Source organism: Brachionichthys hirsutus, unplaced genomic scaffold (assembly GCF_040956055.1).
Source record: "Brachionichthys hirsutus isolate HB-005 unplaced genomic scaffold, CSIRO-AGI_Bhir_v1 contig_723, whole genome shotgun sequence".
NCBI lineage: Eukaryota > Metazoa > Chordata > Actinopteri > Lophiiformes > Brachionichthyidae > Brachionichthys > Brachionichthys hirsutus.
Window position 1 is genome coordinate 52,909 of NW_027180336.1, and position 12,191 is coordinate 65,099.

A 12,191-nucleotide genomic window follows, 5' to 3' on the forward strand; every position below is an offset into this window, starting at 1 on the left:
CTCTTTATATATATATATCTGTATATGCTATATAAAGTGTATATAGTATAGTATGTTAATGGTAAGGATATAAATGAATGATACTTGCTTGAGAAGAACAAAGCCTCCGAATCATTTAGCGATAACTTGGTTTAAAATAAAACCCCGCTATATAGGGTTAAAGATAACGAACTCTTACTGTGAATAAGAACCACAGTCATTTTGAATGTTCTTTCCCTTTTTCAATTAGGCTTTGCTATACAGTAAATGTTTTTAGCAGGAGCAGAGCACCATCCTATGGTCAGATTGTCACATTACAGCCTGATGGAGCCGGTGAAAACAGCGAGAAAGTATCTGACCTCTGAGAATGATAATCAGTTACCACCAAAAGGTACACCTGGACTCCGTGTAGAGATTTATCTTGGAGTAAAAAAAATAAAAATCTAGGTGCAAAAGATCTCTCACAAAAACAACTGAAGGTGTGACAGACGTTTGTTAAAGAGCTGTTTAAAGGAGAACAAAGGAGAGCTCGGTCCCACCTATAGGTTCCATCAGGCAGATGACAGTCAATGGCAAGCAGTATTTAATTATTTGTAAGGTACACACCCTAGAACCACTTTATTCACTTTTTAATTGCACCTCCAGCAGAGAGCTCAATAACTTGATAACATTGTGATATCAATATGAGGCACTAGAGGACAGCAGTTGAACCTTTAGCATAAAAATATTTCACTTAACATCATGTCAGTGGGTGGTTTGACTGGTTATGAGCAAAAGAACACCACACAAACCACAGCCACATCAGCCAGTGATAGTGATCGTGGTTTCACACCTGAGTAGATTTCTGATATTCTTTTCTTCAAAAGCAAAGATTTTCTAAAACTGACACATCCAGGTTAAATCGGAGTTCGGAGCAGGCCAAGAATAAGATTTACTGTGTTCTTACATCTTCAAACGTTCAACTAAATTCTAAGTGTCTTAAAAGTCTTTGAGCGCCGAGAAAGAAAATAAACCCAACAGTTGACCTGTTAATTGAAAAATAATTAAGCGTGCTTTAAATGTTTATTTGTGTAAAAGTTGATGTGGCAAGCCGAATATACAAAATCCCACCAGGCCTGAATGCACCACAGCACTGCTGGTGAAAGTGTCCCACCATATGTGAGCTAACACAAAAAGAGCAATGCTCCGGTAAAGAACATCAGATGCCACTTGCATCTCAGTCCTCTTGAACACGCCCGAGCAGGAAACTTGCTGTGATTGTGCAACACTGTCGAACAATGGCAGAAATCTATTCATTCATTCATCCATTCATTCATTTTCCAACCGCTTTTTCCACCACTGGATCACAGCAGTCAATGGGCGAGAGGCAGGGCACACCCTGGACAAGCCGCCAGCTCATCGCAGGGCAACACAGAGACAGACAAGCAGTGGCAGAAAACTAAACTTCACTAAATCCAACAAGGTTACGACTGAGCTGATGCTGCTCACAAAAAACTGATATTGCAAGTAAGTGCAATCGGAGAGCACCTGTGAAAAGTGGACTTTCTCTCCAGCAGACAACAATTGTGTGGATTAGTTGAGGAAATTGGGCTTTCTTCAGCAGTGATTCGCTGACTATGACTATGAACATTTTCAAACACATCAGAAAAAGCGGATTCCCTTTTTGTTTTTACCGAAAATGCCGTTTTCTATGATCCCGATCTTTCAAATAATAAATAAATAAATAAAGCATTGCTGCAGTTGAACAGCGCTGCTCTCAGCACTGCAACAGGACTGCTTGAAATCCTCATACATCAGTTATGATTTCTTGTAAAACACTGTGCTGGTTTTTTTCCCCCTGAATCTGGTATTGTCTGTTTCCCTTTTGGATTTTGCTGGTACTTGACCCACATAAATTCCTTGTCAAAGCTTTCCTTGCTTTCCTGAAAATCACGTGGTTCCCAGAACTGTTTACATTCCCATTCGTGCCTTTTTTTTTGACTAGTCGAATAAACAGAGGTTGTTTTTGTCTCTACGGAGTGATGGTAAGTCCGTCCTCAATAAAGAAGAATGTGACTATATATGAGACTGACATAGGAGGGGACATATCTCAGGTCAGATGTGGTCCGCAGGTCCACCTGTGCCTCAATGCTGAGACCAACTACATATACATACTTCATAATAAAGTACCATAAAGTACTTGCCTAAGTCACTAGATGGGACTTTGATGTGTGTACTGTACATGTTTTAATATATTCACTTTTTGATAAAAAAAATATCTCTTAAATTAACCATGTGCAGTTGGGTAATTCCCTTGATTTGTACTCTGCCGCTCGCCCGTAGCCAGCTGGGCTCGGCTGCAGCAACACCTTCGACCTGCAAGGAAGATGAAGCGGCTGCAGATAAAAAGATTGAGGATAGATTCCTCATGATCATTTTTGTAATCATTCTCATCAGATCTGATTTCGATCGTTTCTAGATGGCCTGGCCCAATCTGGATTGTACAGAGAACACAGCTGGGGTTTTCTTTTTGTCCATTCTTTCTGGCATCTGGATATCTTGCAACAAAGATTTCCCTGCACCCTAAGATTTCATAACCACCGTTCAAGTTCAAGGCAAAGTAGAAAAACGTCTCACCCCGGCTGAGGTGTAACTCCATTGCATATTGCATATGGGATATAAGTGATAGACAGACAAGTACGGAGGCCAGTTGGAATCACAGAAGGTAAAATAAAGCTAGCAGAGAGTGTGGGTTCTCTCCAGGTTCTCCGGCTTCGTCCCACCTGCAACGTAGGTGAACCGGCTACACCAAAACATAGGTGTGAGTGTGTGTGAATGATTGTCTGTCTGTGTGTGGCCCTGCGATGAACTGGCGGCTTGTCCAGGGTGTACCCTGACTCTCGTAGACTGCTGGGGATAGGCTCTATCACCACCCACCACCCGGTAACAGACAAAGCGGTTAGGAAGAGCAGTGAATGAATAAAGATTGACATTAGATCAATTTCCTCATCTTGCAAAAAAACAACCCACATACCATTAACAAAATTCCTTCATCTTTAACCACCACACATTAGTTCCAATAGATTCTATAGGATTCTATAGATTCTATAGGAACAATAGAAACAGACCGTAGCTTCCAAAAGTGGGGAGATGGAACGTCAGAGTGCAGAGTTGGAAAATGGACTTTCCTGTGAGCTGCTTCAGCGGTTGCATCACTCTTGCTTCACTCTTATCAACACGCTTCTGGCAGTAAACGTTTGTTTTCTATTGCTTAACAACTCCCACACTCAGATTGTAATCTGATCGTCGGATGCACGCAAAACACACCTGTAAACTTGCATTCACTCCAGTCACACACACCTGTAATCGCTTTCTCCTCGCACCGCATGAAAAATCCCCAACTCCTAAAAGTTGATAATGGTTTACGCAATGTGGGATAACAAGAAAGAAGCAGATCAAGAGAGAGTATCTATCTTGGCTTACAGCAGAAACCGCCCTCCAATTCCCAGCACTTGTCAGATTTGTCTGTTGGACAGGTTCTATGCAGGTCTGAAGAACTCACGCTACAAAAGAAAGCCTCTGATAGATGTCGCCAGGGAAACATGTCCCAGTCTGCCTTCCAGACCTGTGAGTGACTGTTAACATGATTTCAGCTCCTGTATACTGTCAGGAGTTATCGAACCGTTGATTGTTTTCATTATACCTATCTGCATCAATTACGACGTAGAACTCATTGCAGATTTTATAAATACATCCCCCTCAGGATCAATTGAAGTATTAATGTTCATTAATGTTTTCAGAGGAAACACGGAATCCTTGCAACAATTGAGGTCTAATAAAATGTAAATGTCAGTTTTTACAGTAAAAGCTGCTGATTAGTGTTACAAAAGTATACATTTGTAGATTTTTGCTTTTAATGCATGGATTGATTCTAGCGTAGAAAGTGTTATTAATGAAAGACAACTGATCAGATAAAACTTGGCTCAGGGAGAAATCCAAAACACAAACGACTTTTTTGGCAAGAGGCCAAGCGGAAAGGAAGAGTGAAGAGATGATATTCCCCGGCGCGTGTGGGTGCCAACTCTCACTGATTTCCAGTTAAGGAGCACATGTTCACTTTCGCTTCTACAACTATAAATGCACCTGTGACTCCGCTTGTCACACCAACACCTTCGCAAGCCTGAAGCGACTCGCTGAACAAGCCGACTTTCAACATGGCCACTCGGGTTGCAGCTCTGTTCTTGCTGGGCATCTTCTGTGTAGGGTTTGCATCAGGTAAGACGCATCACTCAGACACAGCAGCGCAGCCGATTCATTGTAAGGAGTATTTAATCTCTCAATGCGAAACTGATTCCTTTGTCTGTCCGTCCTCCTGCAGCTCAGATTTTGCTGGACTGCTGTCTGAAGGTCAGCCCGAAGACTTTGCGACTCCAACTTATTGATAGCTACATCATCCAGGACGCCGGCCATGGCTGTGAAATCAGCGCTACTGTGTGAGTTTAAAACTTTACATATGACGATTAGGTTGACTGTTTGAAGGAGGGTGGATATATGTTACCTTCCCTCTCTATCGTATGCAGCCTAAACTCATACCTGTCACTCATTTGCTCTTTCAGGTTCATCACAAAGGCTGGAAGGACACTGTGTGTCTCCCATCCCAGGGACCAAGGATGGGTGAGAAAGCACATCGCCTTCCTGGATTTGAAAAAAGAAAAACGGCAATAGATCAGGTAAATTGTTTTTAAGAAATGTACTGCATGTTTCCCCCCCCCCCCACACTCTTTTATCCTACTGGCTTATCACAGCCTTCTCTTATTGCAGGAGAAAATACGGGTGGAAAGATGACTGAAGATAAGAAAGGTGGACTCTAAAACGGAGGTGAAGACGGAATCGCTTCCATATCTGTCTCAGAATGGTCCTGTAGTACTGCAGACGATCGCAGAGGAATCGTTACTTCACTTCTTATTCTATGCCCGTGGTAATATACTGTTCACACCAGGGAATCTGAAAGCAGCTAAAAACGCAGTTCTACCTGTGTTCCTTCTCATCTGTGGTGTGAAGCTTCATAGCATTTCACATATTGTCTTTGCATTTTATTAAAGCCCTGAGGGGGATGTATTTAGAAAAGAAAAAATGATTAAAGGCGGAAGCAGCAGTGAGAATAAAACCCTGCTGTTTTTGTTGTAATCAGAAAATATTAGAGGTGCTTGTGAAACTTTTCAAAATATGTATGAACACTTTCTAAAACATCGGTGCTGTTTGATTGAAAACTGTTCCAATGAATTGTGTGTGTGTGTGTGTATAAGCTATTGTGAAAACTGAGTTATTCCAAAATAAACTTCAGTATATATTTTTTAAGTTGCTGCTTTTCATTAAAACTGAAGCTTCTGCAAAAAAAAACTTAAAATGAAAACGTCTTAAAATGAAACATTATCAATTCCAATGGTGAATATATTTAGTGAAAACCTTTCATTTACACAGACACTCAGATGCACAAGTGAAATACAGTGTTAAAAACATATATACACTATCCAGAAAAAGTCCATATCGGAAAACCAGAAAAACCACAAAGATGTACTGGAATCACCATGACAAGACTGGAATGTGTGTATGAAGAACAAACTATGACAACTGAAGAGGGGAAACGCCGGGAGACGGGACAAGGAGGAGGAGACAGCCTGACACAGGGCGAGACAATCAGAAACTAAACGGGCAGGCGGGTCAAGAACACAGAACATAAATCCTAAAGAACACGCAAGAACACGCAAGACGGTCAGTTATTCTCTGAGTAGCTCAGTGTCAGCGATGTACGCTGGTTCTCCACATTGATATCTAGTATCTAATCAGGGATGTGTGATGAATGAAACACCAGGGTTCACTAATTCTTGTCCCCACATTTCTGCTGATAACCCTTCCTTCCGTCTTTCTTTTTTGTGGGTTCATTTTTCGCTCTCCCCTCGGTGCAGACACATAACATTACCGCAGCTTTAGTTCTCCTCAGTCCTAATAATAATCACACAATAATCACACAATACCATGTGTCGACCATAGTTAGCAGCCTAACCTCTTAATTTCAAGGAAAATCTTTTAACAGATTCAATGAAATGCTTCCTTCAAAGGTTGTGCGGTGAGATTTGCATGTTGTTTGTTGCACCTTCTCTCAGCTACCAATTTGAGCTATGATCATCTTTTTTTATAAGGTTACGTTTTGTAGATTATATTCCTTCTTCTTCTCAGTGACGATTAACTATTAATTCCCAACATTTAGGGAAATAAACTGCTTTTGAAAGATGCAGCATTCGGGAACAGGAAGTCTCTCCATCGTAATTTGATCCTCCGACCTTCTCATTGACAGGACAATGTCTCTGAACCCACAGCACAAACAGTACTTTAGGTCAAATAGCAACACTCCTATTAGCCGAGAGTTTATGCAACTGCCTGCACATTTATTTAAAACTTTCTTTGCCCGGAACAGACTTCCTGCAGATCTCCTTCAGGATGAGATAAACACTGCAATTTCTTTTACATTTTAAATCACATCCATCCATTTTTTGCAATCGTCTCGTTTACAGCCTTTTTTATTCGCCTTGTGGGTAACGCTCTGCTGGAGTCTATCCATTTGCACAGCGTTTATTCTGCACGCTGTTAAACTGTCCTCAGAGGCGCCTCTGGGAAGATAATATTTTCCCAGTCAGTTCAGGATGGCGATGTGAACTAACATGCTCACTCCGATCACTCTTGGCCCGACACCAATGTTGGATCAGGGCTGTGGGATTCCTGTTTTTCCTCTCCAAACAATAAGTCAACAAGTTATATTCCAGTGATTGCTTCAGAAGGGAAAGTCCAAAATACAGTAGTGAATACCGCAGGCAGATAGAGGAATCATGCAGCAGGGAATTTACAAGAAAGAGAAACTTACTCTGTAAATGCTCCATTTGTGACTGAATAAATGTTTGAAGCATAAAGCAGTACAGAACAGAACTAACATGAACTGAAGTGAAATTCTTTAATACTGTCCGTGAGGAAGAGGATGAGAAAACTGAAGAGCTGATATTATTTTCACGAGAATCAATGGTTTTCCAGAGATGCTGTCACATGAAATAAAATAAGGAAGATTCCATGGCAGCACACGTGTCTTTGTATCGAGTTGCTATTTCCTATTGCGTTTACGACAAAATATTAATTCAGATTTTATGAAAGGGAAATGTGCAAAGAAACTAAGAAGTAATCATAAAAGTAAGTATTAAAGCATACAAATGCAGTGTTTCGTTATTCAGGTAAAGCACTATATTGTAAAATAACAATAAAATAACAATAAATTACACCACAGATGCAAAATAACAATAAATTAAAAAGACACATAATATATACAACATATTAGCAGCAAATAAAAATATTCAACCTCTGACCCCCCCCTCCCCATCTTATTGGACACGTTTGTACAGACGGTCATTGTGTTGATGCAGAGCGACAAGCACAGCGACATCCATGCTATGATGCTTAATTTCCAAACACAACCCAATCAGTGTCGCGTCATGCTGTCATCACTGCAGCATAAAGCAAATACAGATACCTTTCCTGAATTATTTTATTACACTACATTGTGTTTCTCTTTGCAGCTATTTGAAGCTGCATGACATTTCTAGCATATTTAGGTTCTCCTATGTAAATCCAAACAAGTCCAGTTCCACCGATCATGGGTAAAGCTTTAAGACGTATACGTGCTCTTTTATGACCTCTACGCAACAAGCAGGCGTGGGACACGTTAGAAGTGAAGTCTGATTTTAAGACGGAAGTTCAAGCCCTGTATGTCTCCAAAGAAGCTTTTTAAGAGCCTTGATGTTTGTGTTCCTATTTCCTTATTGAAGTGGAAGAGCTAGTCAGTGCCCTGCTGCTACTGACATATGAGACGTGATCCCGTGGCCTGACAAAGCAAGACAAATCCTTTAATTGGTAAGAGTTGAGCCAGCAGAAGGAGAGTTCGTTATAAATGGACGTGGCCCACAGATTCCTGGTGGGACGGAAGTTAAAAGTGAAAGTATGTGGCCGCTGTATATAAAGGCTCAAACAGACCTTGCATCCACTGTAGGTGCTGAAAGACAGATCAGCCAATCAGCTTCCAAAGAAACACAGAGACAAGATCACCACCAGCTCAGCACCCAGACATGGCTCCTAGAGGCGATGGCAAGCTCCTCTTCTGCATCTTCTTCATCACCTGCTGCTGCACAAGTGAGTTCCATTTCAGCCATCCTCTTTGGCTCACCCTCACGCTATTTTAGAAGATCCTATTTTATCTAACTTTAACAGAAACTCAGCAGGAGAAAGGGAATCATTCAATGTTAGAGGTTTAAACACACATGTGTGTGTGTGTGTGTGTGTGTGTGTATGGTTTGCCTGTAACATCTTCATGTTGTTACTTCTATAATCGCACAACCTCTATCATTAATCCTCTCAATCGATTAGAAAATAACCCGTGAAAAATCTGAAAAGATATTAAAAATAAATATCTGGTAAAGCAGTTGAAAAAGGCAAAATGCTTGAATGTGAGCATGAAATTAAACAACTTGGATTTTAAAGTCATCTTTCACACTGAAACCAGTGACGAGCACACCTACAGGTAAATTAAAAGGTTTTGTGTTTGTGTGTGTGTGTGTGTGTGTAGGTGTGTATGCACCTGAAAGCACCACAGTGCGAGGTGCGGCAGAAATTCCCCTGCCTTTGAATACGACTTGTGTCGTAGTTAAAGATTAACCGCTGGAAAGCCCGATCAGGTGACGACAGGTGATGACGTAGTTTTTATTGTGTCAACGATGACTTAGAGTTGTGTGTGGGGGGGGGGGGAGGAGTCAAGGTGTGTGTATCCTGCTCTCAGAAACAATGCACACTGACTTCTGTTGTCTTTTTACATTACTTCTAAAGTCTTATTATTTTAACAATGCTGGCAGGACTTGGAGGGTGCAAGTGTAAATATAATAATTTTAAATAATGTGTTAATCCTATAAGTGCATGGAATTCTTCAATTTATTTTTATTTTTTTATTAACTTGCCCCCTTTGTGGCTTTCAGAGGGCAATAACAGAAAGACGTGTCACTTTACTGGCCTGAGCTGATCTTCTCTGTCTTACAGTGACACTGACACAGGTAGGCCTACCGGTCGACTGCTGCCTGGCGGTCAAAAACAAGACCATCAACAGATGCTTCATAGCAGACTACAGCCAGCAAATCCAAGGGCAGGGCTGCCATCTGGCTGCCACTATGTAAGTCGATGCGATGTGAAGTCTCTAATCAGTAGATGGGGTGGAAATGATCACATCTTCTGACCTGGAGGACTTCCGTTGCAGTCTGGTGACCAGGCGTGGCGTCAAACTGTGCGTACCTGCTGACGAACCGTGGGTCCGCCGTGTGATGAAGCACGTTGACAGGTTGAAGGAACACTGCATGAACAACAACTGCAAGGTAGAGTGCCTCACATAATGGGATAATAATCGTCACGGTAGTTTAGACCTGTGTATGTGATCACAAAATGTAATTTGACAAAAGTATTTTGGGAACATTTTGTTTTCTTTCTGTTGCTTCAATGTCTCTGTGTTAAAAGTGGATCTTAGCCCAGACAGATGGAATATATCTTAGGATAATGATGAACTAAGAAAGTTTGTTTTTCTCATTTTGTGCTATGACATAATTGAGAAGTAGGATTTATTCCAAAAGTTCTACACAGAATCAGAATACCGGTACTTGTGTTTTCACAGGGCAAACGCTGCAATAGACTGAAGTCTGCGTAAACTGTCAGCAACACGAATGAACCCCGAGCCACAAAGAAGAAGATTTACTTCAGCTCAATATTACATGTTCAAAAATGATGTTTAAGCTGCCATGAAGTTTTATAAAGTTGAAGACTTTTTTCTTTCTTTCTCTATTTGAATGTGGATTCAAATGGAAATATTTCGTCTGTGTGTGTGTGTGACAAACCAACTGTGAACTTGTGAACCAGTGCACTACTCAGGCAAAAGTTATTTGCATAGATTTGATTGGTAATTTTCATTTTTCATAATAAAAGCCTTGTTGTTGTTTTTAAATCTTGATTTTGTCTTTCTTTGCCAACGTCTCACCATACTGGTAGTGACCTTTATTAATGATGAAATGAAAAAATCAAGACATCAGCTGTTTTACATGCAGAAATGTCCATTGAGCTCCTGACAGCGGAGGGCCCCACCGTGGTTTAGAACCTTTAGAACAAGGGGTGCCCACACTTTTTCAGCATGCGAGCTACTTTTAAAATGACCAAGTCACAAAGATCTACCCACTAAAAAAATGCTAAACATAGAAGTATTTTCAAATATATCGAGGATTCTTTATGTGCAGTGTATGCTGATATACCCTGCGTAACCGCATGAGCCAATATTGCACAACACAATTGAATTAACAATGAACATGTTTTTGTAATTACGTCAGGTTTGGAAGGACTTCTTGTTATTAATGATGACGTGACGGAACGATGCCTCGGTGGCAGCTTTCGCCTTTGAAGTATGTTGTGTGACCCACTTTCATGTCATAACATGTCATCCTCTTTACATTCATGCACTTAAATTTAAGGAGTTTATGTGATCAGTGGTATTTGATGCAAAGTCTGTCAGAATAAAGAGGTTTTGAGGAGAAACATGTCAACAGAACACCGTGTGCAGGACAAACGGACACAGGAGGCGCGAAGTCTGTGATCACATGAGCACTTTGTTATTTATTATCCACAGTAGTTAGATAATGCCATAGGTATATGCCATTTAGCCTGGACACAGACAGAAGGAGCAGTGTCACTGATGCTGAAGGTATTTACAGGCCGGGGGAGGCAGCCAGGGAGAGAGAAAGCATATCAAAAGAAAACCGATGAGAAGGAAAGACCACTCAGATTCTTCCTCTCCGTCTCCCTTTGATGTCACTCCTAAAGCACAGCATTTCACCTAAATGCAGACCAAATCACATGTGAATCTGTCATTGCATCCGAGCCCTGAGCTTCCGTGTTGCTCTGGTTGTTATCCTCCCAATGTGTTCAGTTCTCGTCCCCGTGTGAACACAGAACCACTAGCAGCACAGAAAAACGACGCCTTCCCACAACGGTCATCGTGAGACTAAAGCTTCTACCTGCTTCCTAACATAAATGCATTCATAAATCAGTGACAACATTCATTCATACACTTAAACGGCAGAAATGAACCATCGAAGGCTTCAGATATATTTACAGTTTAATGAAAGACTAAATTCTTCTCGCCGAAATTAAATTACTGTACAAACTGTACAAGGACGCAGCAAAAAAGAAAAGAAAAGAAAATTAAGATGACAAAATTATATTCCTAGCAAGTTTTTCCAAAACTGCACAAGCGTTCATTTATTGAATAAATGTATATTGACTGTTACAATTAAATAATGTGTAATATTGGGATCGGGCATCTGTACAGACTTGATATCTATTCAGTTGAAGCAAGCATTAACCACTCTCACCCTAAGGCCACAGTTTGCCCCCCCGGGCAGGCTGCATGTACGTTCTACCACTGGGGCGTCCAAACAGCCAAAAATCATGAAATGTGTTGCCGTTTTCCTTTAAGCATCAAAAATATCAACCTCTATAATCATCAACAAGCAAGTTAGACTCAATAAAGCGTCTAAAGACATCAGGACAAATACTAGGCTGCCAGCCTTGAAGCAGCCAACTGTGCAGTTACGCCCCCCCCCCCCCCATCAAGGACATGAAGGCATCATTAAGTTTAAATCTGTAACTGCAACACATACTTTATAACCAATTGGTAATAATTAGGTATAAAGTATAGCTACAAGTTTCCAGGCTCAGTCTCCAACAAAGGCCTTCATTCAAACATCTGCTTAGATGCTTTTCGCTCAGCTGATCGGACAGGTCAATAAATAAATAGAACTGAACACATGTGAGACACGTAAATATGCATTTACAGAATGCACCCGTAGATCGAGAATTCAAAAGTCCTGACGCGTGTTTCAGAGGTCAGCGCAAAAGCATTCCGGAAAGGACCCAGTGTCATCCATCGCTTCATTCCGGCAGTCGTGGGTCTTGTGAGAGAAAAGGGTGAGAAAAACATGTACAATCAATCCCATAATGTCTACATGAACAGGCTTCGGTGGGCGGTGAACAAAATAAAACATGCGGCGGGCAGAACTCCCTCCCCATTCCTTTCCGTCTACCGGGTGGAAAAGCCCTCTCTACAGATTCCC

At 41.1% G+C, this 12,191-nt stretch overlaps 2 protein-coding genes across 2 annotated transcripts; both read left to right on the forward strand.

Moving 5' to 3' along the window:
• Positions 1 to 4,144: 4,144 nt before the first annotated feature.
• LOC137913607 (regakine-1-like) lies at positions 4,145 to 5,205 on the forward strand. The gene is made up of 4 exons (XM_068757250.1): positions 4,145 to 4,233; positions 4,337 to 4,451; positions 4,575 to 4,688; positions 4,780 to 5,205. The coding sequence occupies exons 1-3, from the start codon at positions 4,173 to 4,175 to the stop codon at positions 4,681 to 4,683; spliced, it is 285 nt and encodes a 94-aa protein (XP_068613351.1). The 5' UTR covers positions 4,145 to 4,172; the 3' UTR covers positions 4,684 to 4,688; positions 4,780 to 5,205.
• A 2,918-nt stretch (positions 5,206 to 8,123) lies between these two features.
• Positions 8,124 to 9,750, forward strand: LOC137913606 (C-C motif chemokine 19-like). The gene is made up of 4 exons (XM_068757249.1): positions 8,124 to 8,187; positions 9,085 to 9,214; positions 9,299 to 9,413; positions 9,707 to 9,750. Exons 1-4 carry the CDS (start codon positions 8,124 to 8,126, stop codon positions 9,737 to 9,739), a joined length of 342 nt encoding a protein of 113 aa, XP_068613350.1. The 3' UTR covers positions 9,740 to 9,750.
• Positions 9,751 to 12,191: the final 2,441 nt, after the last annotated feature.